The sequence below is a fragment of the Trichomonas vaginalis genome, chromosome I (genome assembly GCF_026262505.1).
Source record: "Trichomonas vaginalis G3 chromosome I, whole genome shotgun sequence".
NCBI lineage: Eukaryota > Parabasalia > Trichomonadida > Trichomonadidae > Trichomonas > Trichomonas vaginalis.
Window position 1 is genome coordinate 15,305,022 of NC_067203.1, and position 21,707 is coordinate 15,326,728.

Consider the following 21,707-nt stretch of genomic DNA (forward strand, 5'->3'; position numbering starts at 1 on the left):
TGATTATTCATGGATCAACTTCCTTGTGTTTTATTTTACTAATTTACAAATAAAAATTATTTTATTTTCCAAAATTTCAAACGTACGCCTTAAGAAATTTAATCCTAAAACAACAATAAATTCTTCCTTCGTAATACAAGATCATATTTTCGATAGGCATTTTCTAAAGCTTTGGGGATTCAATATCATCTCGGAACTTTTAATTTAAACAAGCACTCACTCGTAACTTACTTTTAAAAAATATTGTATTCATTTAAATTTGAAATTTCTAATTTTTTTACCTTATCATGGTTTTAGTAATGTTATTCTTGGATACCGTGACGTTAATAATCATGTTGTTATTAGTTGTTCTGCATCCTCACAAGGGGAAGTTTTCATTCCACGAACCGTCAGGGAAATATACAGCAATGATTGGTATAAGCCTGCATTTTATAATTGTAAAAAATCAATTACTAGGGATGCGACGGTTTTACGCCATGACCGTTTAAAAATAGAATAATACGCCATTTTTGGGGCCGAATTGTTGCATGCTAAGTTCGGTCAACGATAGAAATTGAGTGGAAATTAATCGTCGAGGAAGTACGATTATGTAAAGTAAAAAAATGTTGTGGGATTTTTAATATTATATATTATTTTATAATAAAAATTTTTTGAGTCATTTTAAGAAGCACATATAATTTTTTGAATTTAAAAATTAAAGTAGTGTCAAACGAATTTATCACTTAATTTAATACTCAGATTTCTTAAAATTAAAGAAAAAAAGGTTTTCTGAGAACTTTTGAGAATGGTTTTCAAATTCCATTATTGAAAATATATAGGTATTGTATGAAATTCAAACTCTATATTTATTAAAATTCTAAATTTTTAATAAAATAACTTTTCAGAGGAATATGATTTTGAATGGTTGATTAATAAGTATAAAAATGTCTACGATTTTAAGGAGGGAATTGTTCCTTATGAGGTATACATCATAACTATATACCTCATAAGGAACAATTCCCTCTTGATAGCTGGGAAACTTTCTCTGAATAACTTATCATTTGGAGAAAAGTAGTATATATGACGGGTTGTGTGACTTTTTTTGTAAACGTAAGAATTCATACAATATTGAACGATTTTGTATCATTTTTTTTAACATATGAAGTAAAAAATGTATGATTCTTACGGTTTTTATTCTCACGTTTTTGAATAAATTAAGATTTAAAAAATTTTCAAAATTGTAAGACATTTACACTCAGCCCATACATAACGAAATAAAAAATAAAATTTTTTTAAAAAAATAAACTTTAAAAATTCATGTCTTACATTTTTGAATAAATGAGGGGGTAACCGGGTAACCGGGTAACCAGGTTAATTAACTTCTTTTTGAAAATGGTGACAACATGACATTTCGACAACAGGGGCGAAAATTCATGTCTTACATTTATGAATAATTTATTTTTTAATTCGTAAGAAAATGAGTGTCAAAACTAACGATGTTAGATATTCAGGATTCACAAATGAGGAAATAAAGGATATATTAGAGGAGGCAGGTTATGAAGTTAATAAATATTATTTAAGAAATTGTCAAAAATTCGCGGAGTTTTTAAATGAATTTGATTATGATGGAAAAATGAATAAAGATGATGTTATAAATTTCTTATATCCCACATCTAAAGAAAAAGAAAAACCTAAAGAACCTGATGTTTTCCCTGAATATTATGAAGAACGAATTAAAGATGATGAATATGATGAAATTGAAATTGAAAGACTGAAAAAAATAAGAGATGAAATAAATGAAAAAATTAAGGAATTAAGAGAAGTTGAAAAATATAATGAGAATGAAGTAGAGGGTTTAATGAATATCCCAGCTTCAGAATCAGAAGTTCAAAAATCACATGAGGAAAGATATAAAAATTACTTTTTGGAATCAACTAAAAATTTATTAGATGGTGATATTGACGAAACACTTTCAGAAGAAGGCACAAAATTTATTCATAAACATAAGCTTCAGTTTATTGACGATGGAGATTATCCATGTATATTACTTTCACCTCCCTCTTGATTCTGAAAAATTCAAAAAAGCACTGAAAAATGTAACATATGCAACAAATACGATTAAGAAAGAAGACCATGATATTTACACAAATTATTATTTAAATAAATGTACAGGTGTTGATAAAGTTTTTGATTTGTTAGATAAAATATCAAAAGAAACAATTGGTACATATAAAATTTTATGTGATTGTGGTTTCATTGTTGAAGATACCGTTGATGTTTCATATGAAAGAACAGCTCCGAAGGAGGACGAAGTGGAAAGATCTATTCCATTCGTTATTAAGAACATAAAAGATATGAAAACCTATAAACATTATATTTATTCATTCATTTCAGAAAAAATGGAAGCAACACATAAATCATCTCGTCATCATTTCATAGCTATTCACACATTCCTTTTCAAAGTTGTGAAATTAAATAAGACAGGAATTAGATTTAATGTATCAGGTTACGCATTCTTGAGTAAATTAAAATGTATTCGTCACGTTGCAGATGATAAAAATTTGTGTGTTCTTAATTCATTTTATGGACTTTAGCCCTGGACTCTCTGAGTCTCGGACTTTAAAAAAAATAAACTTTATTTTTATATTCTAATTTTTTATTCTTACATAAATGAACAAAAATGGAACAGCTAAAATGAATGATAATCAAATAAGAGCCGAAGGTAGAAGGTTATTTAAACGCTTCTATAACATTCCTGATGGTGTTAATCCTAAAACTCGTAGAAGTTATTTAAATGAAGCCATAGATGCATATGAAGGATTTGACATTTCATCAGAAAGTGAGAGGTTAGCAAGAATGTTAAACGTTAATATTGATTTCTATTATTGTGACCCTCAACCAGAAGACGTAGACATTAACAAGGTAGACTTTCCATTAGTGGAACAATAATGATAGATCCAGAATTTGAAACAGTAAATATTTTATTAACACAGAGTCCATGTGGAAAACTTCACGCTGACAGAATAACAGACGTTGAAGCACTCACAGGATATAAAGTTTGCCCCTTTTGCAAAGAAGAAGTATATTCTATCCGTGATGATCCAGAAAGGAAAAACCAAAGAAGATTTTTAAAACATTGTGAGAAATGTAAAGAAAATAATGGAAGATTAATTCAAGACGTACAATTGCAAAACACACAACAACCATATGCACCACATATCACGAAACAGAAGATATATCAATGGCTATTAGCACATAATTTGCAGGAATATTATAAACCAACAAGATATTATATTACTTTTGACTTCGAAACATTAGAGACTAAAGAAGAACTTCAACTTTCTGAATGTGCAACTTTGAACGCTTACTTAAAACCATTTATGGTATCATCAACGGTTAAATTAAACGATAAAACATTTACGAGGAATTTTTGCTTAACATCAAGTGATTCGTTCATCTCTGATTGGATTGAATTTTTATTTTCAACCTGTTCATTAGTTGCTAAATCAAATATTGAACAATATGAAGAATTATTGAAGTCCCATACATTAAATGAGAAACAGAAGGAAGCAATGAAAGAGCTTTTAGATGAAGAATTTAATAAAGTGAATATCATTGGTTTTAATTCGGGAAAGTTTGATTTAAATTTAATTCTTCGTGATTTAAATACTGCAAAATGGAAGATAAAATCAATGCTGGGTTCTTCTTCTCAATTTAAGCAAGTCATAGTAAAGAAAACAAACTGTCCATATGAATTGAGATTTATTGACATCAGAAATTATATAGCGGGTGGAACATTAGACCAATTCACTCAAGATTTCGGAAACAATAAAACACGTGTTAAATCATTCTTCCCATATCAATTCATCACATGGGAGAATTACGAAGAAGAATTATATAAAAAGGAACCATTCACTCAAGATTCATTTTATTCAGCATTAACACAAGAAACAATATCCGATTCAGATTATCAAATATATCTCAATGATGCTAAAAATTTTGAGAATAGATTAGAATATTTTATTCATTATTGTAATAAAGACGTTGAAATTATGATTGACCCAATTGATAAAATTATTGAAGAAACATTTGTTTATAAAATTGACATGCTCCATAATCTTTCATTATCATCTAATGCATCAATGATTCGTTACGCTTTAGCATATAAGAACTTCAATCCTAACGAAACATATCCAGAAGAAGAAAATGTGGAATCAAGTTTTGAATTAACGAAAAAGTATTGGAAATATAAAATTGAATCATATAAGAAACAAGATGAAAAGGCGAAAAGAGATACCAAAAACAATGTTTCAATGGATGACTATCAATATTTTCACGATTTAATCCTTTCATCTAAATGCAAAATGTGTGGTAAAGCGTTTACATATGCAAATAAACCAACATTGGATAGAATCGATAATGAGAAACCACATACTAAAGAAAATTGTCAGTTAATGTGTTGTTATTGTAATGTCGTGAAATCAAATAAAGATGAAGACATTCAACGTTTAAGAATCAATTTAAGAAATTATACATTAAAAAATAATTTATCAATGACTTTAGATTCAGTGGAAGCGTATCACATCCTCCGTAATGGAATTACTGGTGGTTTATCAAATGTTCAACATCGTGTTAATCTTAAAGGAATCACACACATTAATAAACTTTCATATAATCCAGAAACTAAAACAGTATCAAATGAGGACACTTCCAACATCATGACTCATTTCGTTGGTGTTGATTTCAATTCATTATACCCTTCATCATTTTCATCTAATCCCCATGATTTCATTCAATATACTGACCATAAAATGTATATGCCGGGGAGATTAAATGGAGTTATCATTTGTGATACAGCAACAAAGAAAGCAAAAGCACTGGGAATAATTAAGAAGAAATCTACTTTATTCGTTGCTGAAGTAAAGGGTCACATTGATGAAAAATACATTAATGATTACATTAACTTTTTACCGATAATAAGAAACTTAGATATTATCACAGATGAAAAAACAATTGGCGGTTTTATGTATAATTACATGAAATCAAACAATCTACCAGTTGACCAGAAACAGAGAAATTAACTCATTAGCATCAACACACAACCAATATCAACCATTTTCTTCTTATTATCTTTGGTATCTAATAGACAGATTTCATTTTATCATCGATGATATTCAATCAATTTTAACATTTACGAAAAATACTTGTTTTAATGAATTTGCGAACAAATTTATGAACGAAAGACAAAAGGCTGAATTAGAAGGAAATAAAGGAAAAAGTTTATTTTGCAAAATTTCACTTAATGGATCATATGGTTACGATGCAATGAATACACAAAATTACGCAAAGACTAAAATAATGAATGCACAGATGGCACACGTTGCATGTATGTCAAATAAGTTTAAAAACATAAGAGAAATAGGTGAAGATACATATCAAGTGATGCTCAAAGATAGATTTTATAGATGTGAACATGTTTACAAGAGGCATTTTTACTTTAGATAATGCAAAATACTGGTATTTAGTTTTCATTTATGATTTTATGTATAAATGCATGGATGTTAATCGTTTTCATTTCATTGAAGGTGATACTGATTCATCATATTGGGCAATCGCTGGCGACCCAAATCTTCCTAACACTCAAGCATTTCAAGCAATTGTAACCGATAAACAATTTTATGATAAAAACATTTTCAAATTCGCACCTTTTGATTTCTTCTGTTTTGATGAGAAATTTAAACCTAAATTAAAGAATAAAGCTGAAGAAAAAGCACATGAGAAAAAATTATTGGGTTTAGCAATTGAGAAACAAGGTGAATGGTGCTTTATGCCCTAAGGTATACATCATTCAACGAATGATTGGTGAAGACTCCTTAAAAAGATAGCACAAAAAATGAAAGTGTAAGTTTACGACAAAAAAACAATTAACACCTAAAAATTATTTGGATATAATAAATGATAAAGTCATTTTCGATGGTCAAATATTAATTTAACTTAAAAATGGGTCAATGACTCGCTTAACAATCGGTAAGACTGCATTAACAGGGGCACACACTAAAGCTGTATGTTGTGAAAATGGATGTTGTATGCCATTTATTTAATGAAATGCCACAGAAGAGACAAAGAGGTGGGCACCATAAAACATTGATTTTATTTTTATATAAATGAATAGCGCAGATTTAAAAAATTTAATTGATGATTTAGTATTTAATCAAAATTTTCTTAGTTATTATGATTTAAAAGCATATCTCCAAAAACATGATGAAAATATAACGGGTGATGATATGGATGAATACTATCGGTATTATAAAAACGAAATTTTGAAATATCATGATAAAATAATTAAACGTTTAAGAGAGAACATTAAAGAAGGAAAATATTCAAAGGGAAAAGTAAATCACAACTTAAACAGTTGAAAGATTTCAAAAATAAAGTATTAACTGAAAAAGATATTGATGAATTATATAAATTATATAATCCTGAGCCGCAAAAGCCAAAAGAGAAAAGTTTGGACGTTCAGCAGCTCATAAATGAAGCACAAGCTTTAATTTATGATTCATTAGTTAAAACATATTCAACCCGACTTTTAAATGAAGATCAACTTTTGGAATTCATCCTTCAACATAAACTCGAAGCGGGAAAGTATATCAAACCTTTATATACAGCATATTTAAAACAAATGAATAGAATACATCCAGAATTAATGAGGGGAGGAATGAAATCCAAAATCAAAGCAGATAAAATTAAACCACTTGCAACACCAAAACCTCCTTCAGTTAATCCTTCATCATTCACTTTATTATATCCATTTCAAACATTAAAGAAGCAAAAAGATTTTAAAAAGGATTTCAAGATATTAAATAAACCAATTGACCCAAAAATTCAACCATTAAAAGAAAAATTTAGTCGTCCATCATTTGCACCTTCACCTTATTCATACGAAATCGATCATCTGGAATATTCAAAAGGAAACGTTACTTATTTATTCGCCATTAACATTAACACTAGATATTTATATTGCATTCCGGTGAAAGGGAAAACAGAACAGGAAACAAGAAGAGCTATACAATACTTACTAGATCATGAAAGAGTAGATAATATCAGGGGTGATGGTGATAAAGGATTTCAGGCAACTATGATTCATTATTTCCCACAAATTAATTTTTACTTTTCATCCTCTCCATATACGTTTCATAATAAAATAGTTGATGCGGTAATGAGAACTCTTAGAGATGCGTTAGGGGTTAACGGTCAGATATACTGGGATGGAAATCATGACTCCATCATACAACAGTTAGTATATTATTACAATAATACATGGCATAGAACTATTAACATGAAACCGATGGAAATGAAAAATGATATTTCAAAAGAATGGGAATATATTAGAAAGCAAATGGAAAGGTTAAATGATGTTAAACGTGAACAAATTAATTCGGGGCTCATGAATTTTAAACAAGGGGATAAAGTTTTGATTCATCTCGATTATGGAAAAACTGATAAATCAATGACAAAAAGAAGACGAAGATTTGACACAATAGCTGAATTTGTTAGATATATTAACGGCAATGCATTAGTTGAGGTTAACAATAAATTAATAGAAATTCCGATTTATTTTATTACTCCATTATATTTAAATAATATTTAAATTTTTTTATTTCGTAAGAAATGAGTGACAACAAAGCAGTCAAGAGTCCAGACAATGAATATAAAAAGAAACTAAACAGAATTAAATCAAAAATATGCTATTACAAAAAGATGCCGCAATGTGATGGGATTGAAAATGATAAAGAAATAATCGAAAAATTAGAAACTTATCGTTCAATCCTTAAACTGAGTGAAGCAAAAAATAAAAGAATTTAATAGAATAAATAAATTGATTGGAAGAGATGAATTTAATAAAGATGAATTTTTTAAACTCTATCCAAATTTAATTTTTATTCCTCTTTTGACAACATCTCTCTTTCCATCATTACTGCATAACCACATTTTCTCAGTTTTAGTGGTTTGTTATTTTTAACATGTTTCTCGCATCATTTATCATTTCCTCCCTTGTTATGATTCGTGGTAAATTTTGAGCTTGTGGGGTATTCATTTATGATAAAAATAAAAATTTAAATTATGCCGTTCTAAAGTTTTTGAAGAACTGAAGTGTGCCCTATGTGTGCCCATGTGTGCCTAGGTCAATTAACTTCTTTTAAAAATAGTGACAACATGACATTTTGACAACAGGGGTGAAAGGAGGAAGGCAATAATGAATTATTTTTGAAGAACTGAAGTGTGCCTATGTGCCCATGTGTGCCTAGGTCAATTAACTTCTTTTAAAAATAGTGACAACATGACATTTTGACAACAGGGGTGAAAGGAGGAAGGCAATAATGAATTATTTTGAAGAACTGAAGTGTGCCTATGTGCCCATGTGTGCCTAGGTCAATTAACTTCTTTTAAAAATAGTGACAAACATGACATTTTGACAACAGGGGTGAAAGGAGGAAGGCAATAATGAATTATTTTTGAAGAACTGAAGTGTGCCTATGTGCCCATGTGTGCCTAGGTCAATTAACTTCTTTTAAAAATAGTGACAACATGACATTTTGACAACAGGGGTGAAAGGAGGAAGGCAATAATGAATTATTTTTATTTTTTCTAACTTTTTATTTTGTATGTAAGAACAGTAATGTCAGTCGAAGCAAAAACATTCACGAACAAATCTAATGGTGAAACATTCACAAAAGGCACTTATAACGGTATTGAAGTCTTACGTAGAGACAAGGATGGTTACATTAATGCAACAAAGATGGCAAGAGAAGCAGGAAAGTTAAACCATTTAAACAGATTTCTCAATAGTGCTAAAATACAGGAAATTCTTGAGTTTTGGTTGAAAGAATACGGTGGAGCCAAAAGTGGCTCGACCTCAAAACAAGCATTTTATGAGCTTACAAAGGGTGTCATGAATGAATTCAAAGGTATTTACATACATCCTGACCTCGTTCATTTTGTTGCTGAATGGTGCTCTGTAAAGTATGCATTTTATGTCAAAGATATTATGGATTCCATAGACAAGAAAGTTCATGAGAAATTAGATGAAGAAGAACTTGAAGATACAGTAGAGAATGCTAAACCTTTGTTTGAAGAAGAAGTTGGAAAAAATGTGCGAAAAACAATTAGAACATGAACGTGAGTTATGTTATGGTTATAGAGATTCTCCATACGAACTAGACCAATGGGAACAAGAAAATTTAAAGAGAGAATTAGAGAATATGAACTCGCTAAGATAGCATTAGAAGCTGCAGAAAAGAAGTTAAAAGCTTGGGGTTGTTTTGTACAAAAATATTGTGAGTAAATGAACCATTTATTTTTATTGAATTCACCAAAAATAATTTTTAGGGTAGATGGTTAGATCTAACCTCATTTCTAACCTCATGATATTTTGACAACAACACAGGAGGAAGGCACTTATGAATTATTTTTGAAGAACTGAAGTGTGCCTATGTGCCCATGTGTGCCTAGGTCAATTAACTTCTTTTAAAAATAGTGACAACATGACATTTTGACAACAGGGGTGAAAATTCATGTCTTACGTTTTTGAAGAACTGAAGTGTGCCTATGTGCCCATGTGTGCCTAGGTCAATTAACTTCTTTTAAAAATGGTGACAACATGACATTTTGACAACAGGGGTGAAAATTCATGTCTTACAAAAATAAAGTTAGTTTTAAAATTATTTTTATTTTTTTATTCCTATATAAATGACAGCAACAAACAACAACATCGACTTTCTCGTTTCTGATGAAAAAGTTATTGATTCATTAGTTGAAGAATTAGTTGTGGCAGAAACTAAAACCCTCAACGAAAGAATTGGTGAAAACATGATTGATTTACATAATTACCTCAAATATGATGGAGGAAGAGGAAGGAAAACTGGTACAGCTTTATTAGCAAATAAAATTTCAAATTTAACGATTATAGATGTTGATATCAATAAATCGTACAATGATGAACTTAAAGAAACAGTTAGAAAAGACATTTTATCAAAACTTTCAGATAAAGATGTTATCGTTAAAACCGCTTCAGGAGGTCTTCACATTTATTGCAACACTAATTTCTTCTATTCAACCTCGAACAGAATGATTAAATGTTATTCCTGCAATGATTATAATATTGATATCATGACTTCAATGGATGATTCAAAGCGTTCATTAGTGGTTATGGCTGATTCAAGAGTTCGCAAGAATGCAACAGAACCAATCAATACATACTCATTCATTCGTGGAAGTTATGATTCAACATTAACTAGAACAGTGAATGATATATTTAAATGATTTGAATATTAAGGTAAGAGTTGAACAAAAGAATGAAGAAATAAAGAGTATAATGAATGAAAACAAAGATGTAAACATTGACGATAAACTTGCCCAGAGCATAGTTGATGGTATTTGTGATTTTGAAGTACATAATGACGGTGGAAACATGAATTTAGAAAAAGAAGTTACATTATTCACACTGTTTCAAGCTATTAATTCGTTACCGGATCATTTAATTAATGAAGCATACGACAACGTTTATAACTTCTGCAATTTAACTGAAAATGCAAAAAGTAATTTTGAAAAAGCACGTGATAGATATGCACATTTAATGACTTCTCCATTTGTTTTGGTGAAGATTCTTAAACTTTATCAAAAAGAATATTATGATGAATACGTTTTACCTTTATTACGTAAGCCAAAAATAACATTTGATATAAAACTTGATGACTCGTTTTTGATAACAGATATTAGACGTAAAGCTGAAAATCATCAGTATAAAAACAGTTCTGAAGTAATTGAGGATTTATCACGTGTCATTCGTTTTGTAGATTGTGGAAACAAATATTTCATTCAAAAGGATTACAACATACATGATAAAATGAATCAAATATCATTCGTTCTTCAATCAAACATGAAAGAGTCACTCAAAATGATTAAATTATTTAAAGAAGAAGGTAAAACCATAACAGCATGGGACGTACTACTAAATCAATTATCCTCATTAACCGTTAAGGGTGTATGCTTCAAATCTGATTCCACAGATGTTTTCTCAACGTTTCAAGGTTATAAATACAACATTCTTGAAAAAGTAGATTACACAAAAATTGAGATGTTTATGAATTTCATTAAAGAAGCCATTTGTGATAATAACGATGAAGTATATAAATACCTTCTCGGCTGGATTGCATCAATGATTCAACATCCTGGAATCAAGAATGAAACAGCAATTATTTTGAAAGGACTTCAGGGAACAGGTAAAAACAGATTTACAGACATTATTTCTGAACTTCTCGCTGGTTATTCATGTAAAAACATTACCGAAATAAGTGAGCTAACGGGTAATTTCAATTCAGTTGTTGAGAATAAAATGTTTCTTGTACTTAATGAACTCAAGAATGTTGGTGAAGACAGACTCGCAAACTTCAACGCTTTGAAATCAATTATAACGGATAATGAGATAAGAATTAATGAAAAGAATCAACCCAGAAGAACTGCTCAAAATGTTGCCAATTTCATTTTCGTAACTAATAACGTCTACCCTGTCAAAATTGAAGTTGGAGACAGAAGATACGTAGTTTTAAGAGTTAATGGTAAATTTAAGGGTCAATTTGATTACTTCAAGAATTTAATGGATTCATGCACAAAGGAATTTTATGATAATTTACTAACATATTTTATCAATTACGACCTTTCATCATTTAATGTACGAATTATACCGATGACTGAAGCCAAACAAGATTTAATGGAATTATCAACAAATCCTTTAGATGAATGGATAAATACACATTATGATGAATTGTGTGCAGGTATGACGTGTAAAAATGCTCTATTCTGCAAACCATCAGACATGAAAGACAAGAATTTTCAAATGAGCATTAAGGATAAATGTGATAAGAAACGAAGAAGAATAGACGGTAAACAGACGTGGTGTTATGTTTTGAAAGAAGAAATGAAAGGATTATATAAACAGGTTGAACTAAACGATAATGAGGATTCATTTACTGACGACGAAATACCTGTAAATGAAGCTTTATAAAGTATGATTTGAATTTATTTTTGCCTTCCTCCTTTCACCCCTGTTGTCAAAATGTCATGTTGTCACCATTTTTAAAAGAAGTTAATTGACCTAGGCACACATGGGCACATAGGCACACTTCAGTTCTTCAAAAACGTAAGACATGAATTTTCACCCCTGTTGTCAAAATGTCATGTTGTCACCATTTTTAAAAGAAGTTAATTGACCTAGGCACACATGGGCACATAGGCACACTTCAGTTCTTCAAAAACGTAAGACATGAATTTTCACCCCTGTTGTCAAAATGTCATGTTGTCACCATTTTTAAAAGAAGTTAATTGACCTAGGCACACATGGGCACATAGGCACACTTCAGTTCTTCAAAAACGTAAGACATGAATTTTCACCCCTGTTGTCAAAATGTCATGTTGTCACCATTTTTAAAAGAAGTTAATTGACCTAGGCACACATGGGCACATAGGCACACTTCAGTTCTTCAAAAATAATTCATAAGTGCCTTCCTCATTAATCCTGCTATGTTGTCAAAATGTCATGTTGTCACTATTTTTAAAAGAAGTTAATTGACCTAGGCACACATGGGCACATAGGCACACTTCAGTTCTTCAAAAATAATTCATAAGTGCCTTCCTCATTAATCCTGCTATGTTGTCAAAATGTCATGTTGTCACCATTTTTAAAAGAAGTTAATTGACCTAGGCACACATGGGCACATAGGCACACTTCAGTTCTTCAAAAACGTAAGACATGAATTTTCACCCCTGTTGTCAAAATGTCATGTTGTCACCATTTTTAAAAGAAGTTAATTGACCTAGGCACACATGGGCACATAGGCACACTGAAAAAAATTAATGAAAACATTAATATTATGGTTATGGTCTTCAGTCGTATAATTTCATTACTGAGGTATGCTGAATTGGAGCTCAGGACTTTCAGTCCGTGCGAAACCATGCATAAACTGTCATATAGGGCGGCATGTATTCTTTACTTTGTCCCGTCGTTTGTGTATATCCTGAAACATTATGTGTATGATTACCTGAACCCTGTGTATCGTTCCAGTAACAATTAATAGCAAATTTAACGTCATCTTTAACATCATATCCTTTACCTTTTGTCATTCCGGACCAATCCCAATATCTATGCTTATGCCAACCTGCTTCGGTTGTGTTTAAATTAACGTAATGACTGTGAGCAGGTAAATTTTCGCCCGTAATTGTTTTACTTCCACCAGTTTGTTTTGATGAGTTAGCACAATATAAGAAACGATCGGTTATTTGTTGCCATGTACCAAAACCTAAAACACTTGCCGGATTTGTTGAATTCATTGATGTATATATTGAACCAATGGGGTAAATCATCTCAAGAATTGTATTTAATTTAGTATTAACCCATTCCTTATCAGCTTTATTGTCTAAACATGCTAAAACCCATTTTGTATCAGCTTTAACGTTAAAAGTCGCCGATGTCCAATCCATATCTGCTTTCTTATTTAACTCACTATCCACGTATTCCTTATCAGCTTTATTGTCTAAACATGCTAAAACCCATTTTGTATCAGCTTTAACGTTAAAAGTCGCCGATGTCCAATCCATATCAGCTTTCTTTGCTAACTCAGTATTAATGAATGAAATAACTTTTTCCTTATCTGCTTTCTTCATTAACTCATCGTTAACATAAGTTTTATCTGCTTTAAGGTCTAAACATCCTGAAACCCACCCTGTATCAGCTTTAGATTTTAAAATTTTTGATGTCCATTCATGATACCATTCAACCCTTTCTTTCATTTCGTTATCTTTTTCATCCACATATTCCTTATCCGCCTTCTTCACTAACACACTATCCACATATTCCATATCCGCCTTCTTCATTATGTCATTTAGGAAACCTTTTATGAATTCCTCATTTAAATTAAATCTTCCAATCTTCAAAACTTTAGGAAATGCATTTAATGCGTAATATCTTTGTTCTTCTGGTGGAATTGATGTTATATCATCCGTTATTCCTTTAATTTTTGAATTCATAAATAAAATTTCTTTTATATTTGATATCACCGCTCCACCTTTGCAAACGAATTCGAAATGGTCATTTTTCAATACTATCTCCAAATCTCCATATTTCAACCTTTGTGTTTGTTCTGCCGTCTTTGAATTATATGCATATGTGGCGTATGTAATGGTTTGTGCCTTAAGTTGTTGTGGTTGCTGTTGTTTAATCATTTATTACGATTTAAAAATAAATATTTAATCCGTTATCTCATCAGCTATTTTCTCTATTTGAAAAGTCCATAATATTTCATTCATAAATTCTAAATCACAATCAAATAGGTCAGTTATTCTAAATTTAATATTTGATAAATCTTTTGAATGAAGAATAAATGAATTCCCGGATAATTGAAACGGATATGATAAAGAAAATGTGTTTAAGTTGATGGATAAAATGTTTTGTATTGATGGGTAAGAGTTAGGGTCTAATGTTTGATGTGAAAATCTCATTGGGGTATTAACTTTATCACATTTGATTAAAATGAAATTGGAACCAGTGTCAGAATACAAAACATCCCCAACATCTTTTTCAAAATTTAATATCCCCAACAATGAACGAAGACGAGGAGTACAAAATTTAATTTTCAGCGGAAATTTAATAAGATTATTTATTTCATCAAGTTCAAAAAGTTTATCAGGTTTTGATTTAAAATTTTCTTCATACCATACGATAAATGATTCATTTAAATAACTTAAAATCATGTTAATATCCCATTTCACTATCACATTATTTATATACATATCATATGTTTTTTCATGGTCATCTTTAATAAATGATATATAATCCGAAGGGTCTAAAAGAATGGGATTAAATTTACCACTCACAGAAACGAGAGAAACATTATAAATTCCACTAACTGTTAAATTTAATTCACAGTTATTATTCGAAATAATATTGATAATTGACATTTTTATTACGATTAAAAATATGGTAAAGCGTTATTTTCCAGTGATAAATAAAACTAGAATAAGATTACCTCAAGAATTCATAAATTCAACGAATAAGAAATTCATTCATGTTATAAATTTTAGTGTTTTCAGAAAATATGAGTCGATGTCATATTCATCAACAGGTTATATTTCACTTCATTCAAATTTGGTTCAATCAAACCCATATAATGACCATTTCATAAGATTTTCAGATGGTATTAAAAATGTAATTGATAGATTAAAATATGAACAGATTGACAATATCGAATTTTTGGAATTTTGGTTTAAATATCCCGATGGAAAAAAGATTGAAGTTAAAGATAAAGCTGATACTATAACAAAAACAATTACAATGACCGATCCAGATAGTGGGGAACAAAAAGAAATAAAACAAACGATAGAAACTGGTGAAAGGTCAATTATTATTGATTATGATTCAAAGGATTATTATTCGATAATGTTAATGCTTGAATATTAAATAGCCTTAACAAAGAATTTTTCAAGTGATATTTTATATTCATCAACTATTTTATTATAAATATCATTATATGTTAAATGAAGTTCAGTTGTTGTTCCGTTCTTTGATATCTTAATTGTGCTAATATCCTTTATAGGATTTATTTTTGCAACTGTTCCGCAGCATGAAACCTCATCATCTATGAAATATTGAATCTTCACGTCTGAATCTTGAACATCACAAAGAATGGCAATAATGTGAATTAATGATTCATAAGGTAAAATAATTAAACCGGATTGGTCAATTAAATTTATTATTGAATCATAATTATCAGTTATGATATCACGATATATTTTCATTAATTCTGAATTAATGTCTATTTTATATGGCGCATTGCGACTGGAATCGTAGATTCCTGGATTATCAAGTGGTGGGGGGTATGTTGGATAAGTGGGAATTTCAACAGGTTCTTTACCGGGTTCGGATAAAATGATTGGGTCTCCATCTTCTTTATTTTGCTCCTCTTCTTTCTTTGGTAAGTCACGAGTTAATAAATTTGGTTGAGTTGCTGACCTTGTTAATTCAGGACTAACATTAACTTTAACATTTTGAATAATTCGTGATTTATCATCATTTACATTATAACCAACCGTAATCTCTGCTTTTGCGTTTGTGTTCTTTTGACTTGTGAAACGTCTTCTCATTTATAATTGAATAAAAAAAGAAAAATATATTTAAAGTTTTATTTAGTTGTTACGGTAATATCCCAAGGTTCATCCTTGATTGCTTATACTTTCTTTGTAACTGCACCAATTATGTTATTGATATTGATTTGAGTTTCTTCCAGTCTTATTTTATCATTTACAATATCTTTAATCATTTCATTACATGCATTCTTAAAATCATCCGATTTTTCTAATTTTCGTCTATCACTTTCTTTAATTAAATCAAAGTTATATCCTTGTTGAGAATAAAGTGGTTTCTTTATCAATTCCTTGAACGCTTCTGAAAGTGAAGATGAAGAAATTCTTGCCACTTGAATTGGTTTAAATTTTGCTTTCATTGCTTCTTTCTGTTCATTGAACACTGGATCGAATAAAGCAACTTTAAAGAATTTCTTAGCTGGAATTTCAGGTCTCAAATTTGCATATTGACCATCAAACTGATTAACATATTGAGGTAATCCGTTTGGTCCTTCTTCAATAGCATTTAATTCTTCATTGAAATAAGAATATGGATTATGACGGAATGAATTAATTGGACCATGTTCACCTTCTCCAATGTATTGTTTAACAGCTTTTCCATTTTCATCAAATTGCATAGGATAACGTTCATTATATGCTTTACGTTTAGGATAATCCGTCATTGTTAATTTATACCCATTTATGACTTTAATATTTCCTTGACCATCAGTAACAAAGACTTCATTTATACCATCAGGCTTTCCATTTGGACCTGTAATGTCTGCTTCGTGTGCTTCCCAATTTGGTCCATGACGTTTGGCATATGCTTGAGCTTCTGGTAATGTTAAAACGTTTCTCATTTGTTTAACATCTTTTTGAAGACCAGCAACAATATGGACTAATTCTTTCATTCCGTCTGGAACTTTCATAGTTCTATTATATGCACCCTTTTTGTTTGTTCCTTGTTTTAATGGAACCTGTAGAAGATTTGCAATTTCTGTCATGTTTAATTATAAATAAAAAATAAAAATTAATTATAAAAAAGTTATTCGAATTTAATGGAACCTTTATTTAAATCAACTATTATTTTCCCATGTTCTCCTAATTGTTGATATTGTGTGTAAAGTTCATTAATGCTCATTGGTAAATTCACTTGATAAAGCATAACGTTCAACTGTTGACGACTAAACCCACTGAAAATGAAAAGGGTGGACAGGTTTGATTTAATGTTTGTGCTTAATGCTTTAAAGTATTGAACAGCCATAAAGAATGAACACTGAATATGTCGACATTGAGTTAATAATTGATTAAAATATGATTTCTCATTAGTTATTAGTTTTGATTTCACGGCATCATCTAGAAAAATTAGTGAATGCAAAAATTCTTTATCAAAATTTGAAATAGAAAGTGTTTCAAATAATTCATCCCTTTGTTTATCAATAATTTTATCATCTAATCCTTGCTTCTTGATTGTATTATATAATTCTTTATACATTAAAAAGTTTTTCAAATAATCTTCCGCTTCTTCTTGTGATAAATAAATAATTGGAATTTTGATTAAATGCTTTAAAGATTCAAATGTATCATCTGAAGGTGAACCTGAACGGTTGATATAAATTAACACATGTGAATAGGGTGAAGTGTTAGCAATAATGATAATTTGTTTTAATATCGTTAATGTTTTACCTTTATTTTGTTTACCAATTGCTGCAGTGATTGAATTTAAATAACATTCAGAATATGGAATTTTCATTAATTTTTCCTTAGATAGAGCATTTCTATTATCACTCAATGCTTCATTAATCATATCATCTATGTATGTATTATATACTCCTGTTAATTCTTCAGAATTGAAATCCATTTAATCAAAAATAAATTTATAATTTTAAACATTTCTATTCATCAATATTTCATCATATGAACTTCTATACTGTGGTGGTGTACCTGTTGGATGATATTTCAAACCTTCATCCGGTGTCCATGTCCAATATGTAGTCCTAGTAAACCAAACCTGAGGAGGATTTGTCACCTTTGAACAGTAAGTGTCATTTTCACCCTGAATGATTGGATAAGCTTTCACTTGTACTGTAACTTGTGAGTTGAAAGTTTCTAATCCATCAAAGAATATACCCGCTCCATCACGTTGAACTGGAATAGTACATAAGAATGAAGTTTGGTCTTTCCATGTTCTAGCTAATGGCGTGCCATTATCATCATTCAGTGGTCTAGTTAATGAGTCCTCGTATTCTTCCGTGCATTCATTCACTCCATCTAAATCAGAAGCTTGAAGCATACGTGTAAAGAATATGTCGCCCACTGTGGTCATCGCTTGATCGGGGAAGTTTCTGGAATCTATAGTGACCTGAAGACCTCGAAGCATTGGATTTTCTAAAACTGTTCTTTGCATTGCATTCTTCGGAAATGCTAACACAATATCTGTAACATTATGAAGAGCATATGAGAAATCAGAGCTGATACCTTCAGGAGTGATGCAACCTCCATTTAGTGAGCGAACGTCAATATGTTGAGCTGGAATCATGAATGGATCTTCCTTACTGAATAAACGTGGTATTGCTTTAACTGATTCTTCAATTAAACCATATCCTGGTGTAATACATTTATCCTCTAAAACTTCCATCTTTGTGCATGAAATAATAACGTCATCAACTGTTGCGTCAGCAGATGTAGCGGCTAAGCTTGTAATTAATTTGGCAGGAAGTCCGATTTGTTGGAATTTGCGATCGTATTTATAAACATGATTCATAATCTTTTCATAATTTTCATCAGTTATCTTTTCATAAACGTAATTTTGTAAATCAGCAACTCTTAACGGGTCAACCTGGCAAAATACCAAAGTATCCCTGAAAACATAATATTTAAGAATGATATCACCAAATGATTTAGGATAATCATCGAACGCCTGAAATGCTAACAAATCGTTTACTGGAATAATCATATCAAAAGTGATATCAACTTCTTCATTTGCTCTCTTGAAAACTTCTGAAGGGTCAATATATTTACCACATACTGAGTTATCATATTTTTGGACATTGTTATATAATGAATGAACAAACTTTTTAACTTTCCTTTCCGATTTTGGTTTATATGTTGCAAATGCGAAAGATTCACGGGCACAATCCATCTGAAGATAGCCGGCATCACCTCTTTCGGTTTCTACTTCTAATTGCTTAAAGTTTTGATTTGATGATTTATAACCAACGAATAAACGCATGCATTTAAAAGCGGCATCACATGTGAAAGCTTTATTTGAAACTAAAGTTGCTTTAACTTTGCGTTTAATATATGTGTCACCTAATTGGTTCACATCATGAGCCGGATTTGTAATTCTTAAATGAGTTTGTTTATCATCAAAATATGGAGCATCAGAGTCATAGCATGAACTTTCAAGTTCTCTATAATATCTTCTACCGTCATTCTTTGCGAATATTTCATTTATCTTTTCGAATGAATGAAATACATTTCCATTAATTGGTTTAGTGTTTGGCACCAAATAGTTAGTTGTCATTTATGATGAAATAAAAAAATCAAAATTAAAAGATGAAAATGAATTTTTAATTTTAATGAAAAATCAACTATGGCGGCAGGATTCTTTAAAAAGTTATGGGATAAAGTAAAAAGAGGAGCGCATAAAGTTTGGGAAACAATGAAGAAGGGAGCAAATTGGATATTTAAGAATAAAGAAGCAATTAGTGACGTTGCAGAACAAATAGCACCTAATGTTCCGGTAAGAGAAGTTTTAAATAAGGGAGCAAAAGTTTATCAAAGACTACAACCGATATTGAGATAAAAATAATATTTATTTTTCCACTACTTTCCTCCTATTTTATTAAGTATTCCTTCAGCTATTCCACCAATTGCGTTACCTGCTTGTGCTCCCATCGCCGGATTACCTGCTTTAGTACCTAATACTCCACCAATTATAGTTCCTGCCGTTTTCGCTACTGGTGCCAAAAAGTTTGCAATGGGTTTTATTATTTTCTGATGAACCCAACTTGCTGCTTTCTTAATTCCTTCCCATAACTTTTTAAAGAATCCCGCAGCCATTTCTGATTTAATATTAATTAAAAAATATATTTCATCACTTATATTCTAATTTTTATTTAATGATAAATGAAGCCTATTTTAAAAATAAATAAAACAGAGGAGGAAGAAATTAATGAAAGTGAAGATGTTCAAAATAAAATAAACATTGTTAAACCCATTACTGAAACAAAAATTTTTTCATCTGTTGAAGAATTTAATGACTATTACGCGAAGAATAAAAAATTATTTGAAGAATTGACAACATGTAAATTGAATAAAATGTTTAAAGTTGATGGATTCAAAATTTCAAAAATAAAAGGTGTTGTTAGTTTAAAATCTATTCCTCAATCAAGAATCACCTCATTAATGAAAATTGATGATTTAACAAAAAGAATAGAAATTATTGAAGAAAGAATGAATCAAATAATTGATTTCATAAATTCAAATAATCATTAATTTCTTAAAGTTCAATGTTGAACTCATCAAATTCTTTTTAAAGTTTATTTTTTTAAAAAAATTTTATTTTTTATTTCGTTATGTATGGGCTGAGTGTAAATGTCTTACAATTTTGAAAATTTTTTAAATCTTAATTTATTCAAAAACGTGAGAATAAAAACCGTAAGAATCATACATTTTTTACTTCATATGTTAAAAAAAATGATACAAAATAGTACAGTATACATTGTGCGTCGCCTGTAGCCTACAGCTACAGTCACCGACACAATGAAAAAAGTGACAGAAAACTGACACCATACGGGCGCGCATATGTACGCATATATGTGTAAAAATAAACGTTCGTATGTAAACTAACCTTTATTCACTAGCAGGGGCTGATAAATCATAATCGTCGAGAAGTACGATAGGTGGTCCCACCTGTTTAATCTGTATGGAGAGGCAAACGTGACGTAAGAAGCATAACACTGGTTTCTCAGTATATTTATTAGACTCTGCTGTTGGCTTAACTGTAAGCTTATATGTAATAGGTGAATTAGATAACTGACCCTGTTGGAATGTATAATCAGTTTCGCAAGGGAATCCACATAGGTAATGACCTAAGTCATTTGACTCGATTCCAAATTGAGGGACTGATGTGGTTGTGATAGACCTCATGACATCATAGTTGAAGCCAACAGTATCGTTATTATTGTTAGTGGCATTTGCCTGCATCTCATAGAAGATTGGATCATTAGATGCTTGAGCCTCAGCGGGTATGTTACCATATGCTCCACAGTTCAATTGAATTTGTTCAAACAATGGATTTTCATAGGTAGTGTTATAATTAGGTGTTTTCTTAAATAGTGTATAAATGGTGTTCACATATAATGGAGTAAATGCTGCCGTGAATGTACAAGGAGTTCCTTCACCTTTAGCCATTGAACCATCCATAGTAATGCAGTCAATTCTTTTGATTGGGAAGTTTAGAGTCTTTGCCGAATATCTTGTCACCAAATCACTATAGATGTTAGGGTCCAAAGAGAATGAGTTACAGTATGTAATCATTTCAAAGAAGTTTG

The 21,707-nt window shown here is 30.4% G+C and overlaps 8 protein-coding genes and 4 pseudogenes across 12 annotated transcripts, besides 3 other annotated features; 7 read left to right on the forward strand and 5 right to left on the reverse strand.

The window, feature by feature from the left end:
• The first annotated feature begins 943 nt into the window (after nt 1-943).
• Nucleotides 944-1,049: a mobile genetic element.
• Nucleotides 1,050-1,417: 368 nt separating this feature from the next.
• Nucleotides 1,418-21,707: part of a mobile genetic element that runs on past the window's edge.
• TVAGG3_0990710 lies at nt 1,613-2,573 on the forward strand (annotated as a pseudogene). Its single transcript has one exon. A coding segment is annotated over exon 1 (961 nt).
• On the forward strand, nt 4,032-6,014 carry TVAGG3_0990720 (annotated as a pseudogene). The gene has a single exon. A coding segment is annotated over exon 1 (1,983 nt).
• TVAGG3_0990730 lies at nt 6,144-7,627 on the forward strand (annotated as a pseudogene). The gene has a single exon. A coding segment is annotated over exon 1 (1,484 nt).
• On the forward strand, nt 8,657-9,322 carry TVAGG3_0990740 (annotated as a pseudogene). The gene has a single exon. A coding segment is annotated over exon 1 (666 nt).
• On the forward strand, nt 9,727-10,171 carry TVAGG3_0990750 (Prim-pol domain family; the record flags this gene model as incomplete). The annotated part of the gene is made up of 1 exon (XM_001297172.1): nt 9,727-10,171. A coding segment is annotated over one exon (445 nt), but the record flags the coding sequence as incomplete, so codon positions are not given.
• TVAGG3_0990760 (uncharacterized protein) lies at nt 10,883-11,707 on the forward strand (the record flags this gene model as incomplete). Its single annotated transcript, XM_051254143.1, has 1 exon — nt 10,883-11,707. A coding segment is annotated over one exon (825 nt), but the record flags the coding sequence as incomplete, so codon positions are not given.
• TVAGG3_0990770 (uncharacterized protein) lies at nt 11,723-12,040 on the forward strand (the record flags this gene model as incomplete). The annotated part of the gene is made up of 1 exon (XM_051254144.1): nt 11,723-12,040. One exon carries the CDS (start codon nt 11,723-11,725, stop codon nt 12,038-12,040), a length of 318 nt encoding a protein of 105 aa, XP_051079718.1.
• TVAGG3_0990780 (keratin-associated protein family) lies at nt 12,970-14,253 on the reverse strand (the record flags this gene model as incomplete). The annotated part of the gene is made up of 1 exon (XM_001293325.1): nt 12,970-14,253. The coding sequence occupies one exon, from the start codon at nt 14,251-14,253 to the stop codon at nt 12,970-12,972; it is 1,284 nt and encodes a 427-aa protein (XP_001293326.1).
• Nucleotides 15,494-16,170, reverse strand: TVAGG3_0990790 (uncharacterized protein; the record flags this gene model as incomplete). Its single annotated transcript, XM_051254145.1, has 1 exon — nt 15,494-16,170. A coding segment is annotated over one exon (677 nt), but the record flags the coding sequence as incomplete, so codon positions are not given.
• TVAGG3_0990800 (uncharacterized protein) lies at nt 16,254-17,153 on the reverse strand (the record flags this gene model as incomplete). The annotated part of the gene is made up of 1 exon (XM_051254146.1): nt 16,254-17,153. The coding sequence occupies one exon, from the start codon at nt 17,151-17,153 to the stop codon at nt 16,254-16,256; it is 900 nt and encodes a 299-aa protein (XP_051079720.1).
• Nucleotides 18,287-21,707: part of a mobile genetic element that runs on past the window's edge.
• TVAGG3_0990820 (uncharacterized protein) lies at nt 18,434-19,675 on the reverse strand (the record flags this gene model as incomplete). The annotated part of the gene is made up of 1 exon (XM_051254147.1): nt 18,434-19,675. A coding segment is annotated over one exon (1,242 nt), but the record flags the coding sequence as incomplete, so codon positions are not given.
• TVAGG3_0990830 (N-acetylmuramoyl-l-alanine amidase family) lies at nt 19,978-20,214 on the reverse strand (the record flags this gene model as incomplete). Its single annotated transcript, XM_001584269.2, has 1 exon — nt 19,978-20,214. The coding sequence occupies one exon, from the start codon at nt 20,212-20,214 to the stop codon at nt 19,978-19,980; it is 237 nt and encodes a 78-aa protein (XP_001584319.2).